Here is a 5,845-nt window from a genome sequence, read left to right as displayed (position 1 = left end):
GCAGGAAAAAGCTGTCCCACTGCAAGTCAGTGGAAAGCTTCTCTCTCCATCTGCTGCAAGCAAAATCAGACTACTGTTGTGTGAGGCCTGTTTCAAATATTAAACTACATTATCTCCTAGCTAAAACATTTAAAAATACTGGCAAATAAAGTCATTCTGTTTTCACAATTAAAATAAAAAATTAAATTAAGACACGCTTTTCTGGCATGTGCTAAAGTTCATGCAACAGAGATAATCACATTTTCAAATAAATATATTGCAGCACAATGGAGTTCAGGTAACAAAGAGAAGCAGGTTTAAGCTACTTCAAGTACTTTAAAGTCATGACAAGAACTACCTAAAGCAAAACCTATGTCTTGCACAGGAAAAATTGGGCATAGCTATTTGACACAGGGATGCTCTGTATTTGATATTGCGTATGCGGTACCAACAAGTTTGTATTCACCGTATGGAGCACAGAGCATATTGGGAACCTACACAAGTGATTCTTTCTGCATTGCAATTAGAGACTCTTAACATAGAGAAGTAATATTTTTTCCCCAGTGTCAGTCAATGCATATTAAAAGACATCTGACAGAAACCATAAAAAATAAAGTAGCTTGCTCTCTTTTGTTTTCAAAAAGTGGCTGACAACAGTATCACGTTCAGAAAAGATTAGCTACTATGACTTTGCTTATTCAGATGTGAGTGATAAAGTCTGGAAATTAGTCCAGCTGAGCTTCCCATCTGTGATCCCTATATACCTTTGATTCTTACTGAGAAATTTCAGCAGAGCAGTCTCAAAAGTTACTTCTTTCCCACTGAAAACTGAAACTTGCTCCTAAGTTTACCCTGCCATAGAGGAGACCTCTTGCTCAACTGGAAAGCAGAAATAAGTGAACTTCCCACTGTTCGGTAGAAAAAGTTCTTGATGGTGGGTTTTACCTCTGCTGGCTTGCCAACACCAACGATAATCAACTTGCCATCCTCCAGGCCAACAAGGATGTGGCTATATTCTTTGGTGACAGAAATGCAGTGAATTGGCAGTCGCATGGCTAAGGGGGAGATGCTCAGACTCAGGCTGGAATGAACAAGAACCGCACAAAGAAAGCATGTCATGATATGTTTGCATAAACTGTGAAGAATTACGCTGCAGTTGAAATTGTTATCCACAGGATGCACTATAAAACACAGTTTTTCAAGCATCCAGTTTGCAATTTCAATTATTATAAACTCCTAAGGAACAATCTAATTGTACCCCAGAATACAGCTCCAATAAAAAAAAAGGCATGGATGGGTAAGTCAGTAAATTAAGACATTTTCACTGAAGAACAGTAACATTAGTCTCGTAATTGCCTGAGTAATGAAAATCATTCCCATACTGAGGAGCAATAGAGCTCAGAGTGCAGCAGTAAGTGAAGTTAAAAATTCAGTGCAGAACTACATGAGGCTTGATCCTGCAGTTGTCAAGTGTCCAGTGACTGATCAGACACAGGGACAATCACAGCTTGCAGATGTCAGACACACAGTTCTTCCTAAAGTCTGGGAGTTCTAGGTGTATAATAGGGATAAATGCCTGGGAAGAAATGGTTCTGATACAACCTCTCATTTTACTTTTTTCCCCTAGTTCCCCCCCTCAAAGAGTTTTTTCAGGAACACAGGAAAAAGCAATGGGTACCACCTACAGCACCAAGCAAAGTCCACGTGACAGCCATTTCTCAATAAGCCTTTGTATATGCATCTCAGTAGTAAACTTATTGATGGTGGTATGTTACCTGTAGAGATCCCGTATGGAAAGAAATCCCTGTAAGCTGCCCATCACGATATACTCGCCAGTCACACATATATCTGATACTTCCTCCTTCAGAGTCTCAGAACCCAGATATTTTCCATTGACAGAATAGAGATGCAATGCATTCTTATCCTGAACAGATCAAAAATAAATCTGTCACAGAGGACTGACTGAATTAAGAGTGTATTATTTGCATCTTTAGCTCACTAACAGGCACTATACTTGGGCAATAACCCACAGAAAATATTGCTGGAACAGTTTCCTTGCTGCATGATGCAAGAGTACTGAGCCTATATGCAAAGTGTAGGTATACCAGGTCCTGTACAGAAATTTTTGAAGTTATTCCTCATTACCTCTTGAGGAAACATGGTAATATCTTACCTATCCATCTAATCAATTCTAAATTTTCTGGAAACATCCATGGATTTAACAGACAGGTCCCTATTTTATAAGGACTTTTGTTATGGAAGGAGAAAGGAAGAGACCACTCTTCTCTTCACCTCTGCTGTCATCCTTCCTCTCCCTCACCCCAAACTGAAAAGCAGAAAGAAATAGGCATATGCTAGATCTAGAAGCATTTTCTGGTCAAGGTAATGAATTTTTGACAGGTTAAAGATGCAGCTAATACAATCGTCTTAAGTTCTTCCACCCTGACAATACTTTTTTCTCTTCTCTCCCTGTCTTCCCAATGCAGCTAGCATGCCTGTATCTAGTAAATTTGTCTTCCAAGAAATTTCCTATGCTCATGGAAATCGTAACAGTTGTACCTTTATTAAAGCACAGCTACTCAACAGACAGAATAAGCTACACTGTGAGCCTTACAGCTCTCTCCAGTCCAAAACTAAAAAATATCAGTGCAGTCACTGGCTATCTTGCACCCTCAACTTATTGCTCTCCTTATAAGCCTCAGTTTCTGTGCACAATTTAACCTGTTTCCCCTAGTTTTTCATTTCAAAGCAGATCTCCCAGGAAGATTGATCAACGCACGTGAAGGCATTTTTCTTGCACATGTTCGCAGATTTTCATGAAACTTAGAGGAGCACAGTATGTCTGATTTATCTTTAATCACATTTCACTCAAATTGACTAGCAAAATAAAAAAATAAGAGAACACACACAACATGCTCAAAAAGCCTCACTACTTTAGGAAATAAGGATAAAGTTAGGTACATCTATGATTAAAGTCTTCAGTGAAAGAAACAGAGGTATTCCATGAACCTAAGTACCTTAAGAGTAGTCTTTCCTTCTATGCTGGTGTGGACAACTATATGGCCTTCCCAGGACACAGCCAGATTGGGAACACTCAGCAGGAGAGAACTCTCACAAGGCGGCCGCAAAGTCCTCACGTACTGACCTTTCCGAATAGTGTGGATAATAACAGTTCCATCCTGTAGTGACCAAATTTAGGTAAGTTGTTACACAGCATGTAAGTTACTGCAACACACAGAGTATTTAAATACAGAGGGAATATTTTGAAAGCACTTACATCCTTAATTGGAGATCAAGACTCTTGAGCATTAGGAACTTTACACAAAGAAGCCTTCCCCCCAAGGCCATGTACTATAAGTACATGAAAAAACAAACGCAAACAGGGCACGAGGGGACGGATAGGCAGCAAATCAGCCGTTTCATAGGCCACGCGTGAGCATTATGTGCAGTACAGAGTCAGAGTTCATCAGCCTGCCAGAGTAGTACAGTAAGGTAGAGCATGAGTAAGCTGCACAGAACCTTAAAGGTTAATGAAGCAGGGAAGAAACTGCCACAAAACTGGTTCTATGAGAAGCTTAAGATCTCCAAGTAAGTCCACACAGGATAACGCTCATCTATGCAGAATACAGAACATGGTAGTTAAGGCCTATGCTGTGCAGAGCAGTTTGACAGCCTGATTTAAGCACGCAGCAAGGGAGATGGCATGTATCTTCTTGATGTGCAAGGCTGAAGAAAAAAAATTGTGAATTAGTCACATTTTTTGTCTTATTCTTAATCAACTTCAAACATACTCTATGATTCAAGTAGAGAAAAGCAGAGAAAAGTATAAGGATGCTTACCCTGGATCCCGACACTGCCATATCCAGTTCAGTGCTGATGCCAACACTCGAAACTTCATCAGTATGCCCATAAAGGATCTGTAGTGGCTTAGGTGCCAGGCCTACAGGTACTCCTCCCTGAGAGTAACAAAAAGTGAAATGACACATTCTCTTGCAGCTGAAGGGCAAACGAAAAATAAATTTGTGGTATCTTCAGTATCAGTTGTGTGAGATGTCTATTTGATGCGGGCCAAAACCAAAGGCATAACTTGCCCACGCCAATTTCAATTTATTGCATTTTATGTCAGCAGTCCTCTTTACTGAAATCACATGAATGATCATACAGTTACTATGTAGATGTGAAAGACAATTACTTAGCAGACTTGTTTCTACCCCTTCAGATGTCCGGGTGTGCAAGGACTACAGTGAGCAGTCCTAATAGGAATTGTTCATCCACCCATTCACTCACTACTTCTTCACTTGTGTATCTGGGCTTGTTCAGTTGGTACAGTTTACCTGGAATTAAGCACTACCTCACAGCCAAGCTCAAAGAAGCTGAAAGCTATTTTGTTTAAAATCATAACAACTGTGCTTCGTTTTCTAAAGAAAAGTAAGGAAATAATCCTTCTCAGTGACTACCAGTAGCATGATATCCAAAGGAAATATTGCAATAATGCTCATTAAAAATAGTCATTATTCCAATATGACTGCAGGGTATCAAAATTATATATATAATATTATACTTTTGTTCCAGTGAGTGTGCTATCAGCATATACAGACTTATTCTCAAACCAATTCTAAGCAAGACCTGTGCTTAGAGAGAAGGTACAATAAATAGTTCCGCAGAGAACTCTTTATTCTCATTTCTGTGATAGAAATTTGATTGCCAAACAAGCCACAAAAGCCTGAAGAGTGCAGGAATACAGAGTAAGTGTCAAAAATACAGAGAAAGAGAACGACAGTACAGAGCAGACAAGCAGAACAGACAAGTTGGTGTGCAGTCCATTGCCACCACTTTGTGAAGACCAAGATAAAACTCTCACAAGAAGAATTTGCAATACATACAACATTATTTATCTATCCATTAAATAAAAAAATACATTAATTTTTTTAACAAAGAAAATCTAAACAAAGATAATCTCCAGAGGATGACTTAACTCACACTGAAAAGATAAAAAAACTAAAAAATTTCCAACATGTATCCCCCTTGAGATGAAAAAGTACTGTTGTGAGCAGTAAGGTCTCACCTTTTTGACTGTGTGCCACTGGTAGAAAGCACTTATTGAAAGAATTATACTCTCACTGTAAACACAGCTTCTACAAAACCACATGCTGTTATGCACCATTGTACCAGCTTAACGTACTGATTTCAGTGATAAGAACAAGGTGATCTGACCAAATGTACTGTCCATAACATGACAGCTCTCCCCCAGCTAATCCTATCTGTGTATCTGTAATGCAGCAATCAGAAATGACCACTTAAAATTCCTAACAATGGAAATGGCCTCACATTTTGAGTGTAAGTAGACACATGCATCACTGTCATTGTGTGAAAGCACAAGACCGATATTAAAGAACTCTAAAATACCAATGTAAATCCAGGTAACACACTAGTGTTGTGTTTGCTAACTCCTAGTGTAGTTATTAGTACTTCCCACAGAGGAAACACAACGCTAAAATGCAACTACGGGAGCGAACAGCAGCCTAAAAGTGTAAAGTATAAACACTGTTCTGACTCATTCCAGTAGCCTCAAGCAGTGTTGTCCCTTCCTCCGCCCTTCTATCCGTACAACGGGAGATAATATTTGCCTATCCCGAAAAAAAAAATCAATTAATTGTTTTAAGAGCGCCTCTGAAACACTGTACTTCTGCTATATAGTAACTAATGTGTATAGTGAATATTTCAAACAGAGAATGCAATGGGAGTAACAAAATTACTAAGGTAATAAATTTTATTGGACTCTCTTCCCCACAAATCTCAAAGAAAGAAAATCAAGAAACCATCATAGCAAAACAGAGAAGCATAAACAAGGATTCAGAAACCACTT

The 5,845-nt window shown here is 39.0% G+C and overlaps 1 protein-coding gene across 1 annotated transcript in view; it reads right to left on the bottom strand.

Annotated features, from left to right (window-relative positions):
- NBEAL1 (neurobeachin-like 1) overlaps positions 1-5,845 on the bottom strand; it is a gene marked incomplete at its 5' end in the record, with an annotated part of 57,499 nt that overhangs the window by 1,882 nt on the left and 49,772 nt on the right. Inside the window, 4 exons of the mRNA XM_010144766.1 lie at positions 925-1,060; positions 1,755-1,903; positions 2,997-3,158; positions 3,819-3,938. Coding sequence (XP_010143068.1) covers positions 925-1,060; positions 1,755-1,903; positions 2,997-3,158; positions 3,819-3,938 — 567 coding nt within the window. The remainder of the gene's footprint in view (positions 1-924; positions 1,061-1,754; positions 1,904-2,996; positions 3,159-3,818; positions 3,939-5,845) is intronic.

This window comes from Buceros rhinoceros, unplaced genomic scaffold (assembly GCF_000710305.1).
Source record: "Buceros rhinoceros silvestris isolate BGI_N320 unplaced genomic scaffold, ASM71030v1 scaffold31141, whole genome shotgun sequence".
In the NCBI taxonomy this organism is placed as follows: Eukaryota; Metazoa; Chordata; class Aves; order Bucerotiformes; family Bucerotidae; genus Buceros; species Buceros rhinoceros.
The sequence above is the reverse complement of the archived record's forward strand: the minus strand, read 5'-3'. Positions and strand labels throughout refer to the sequence as shown.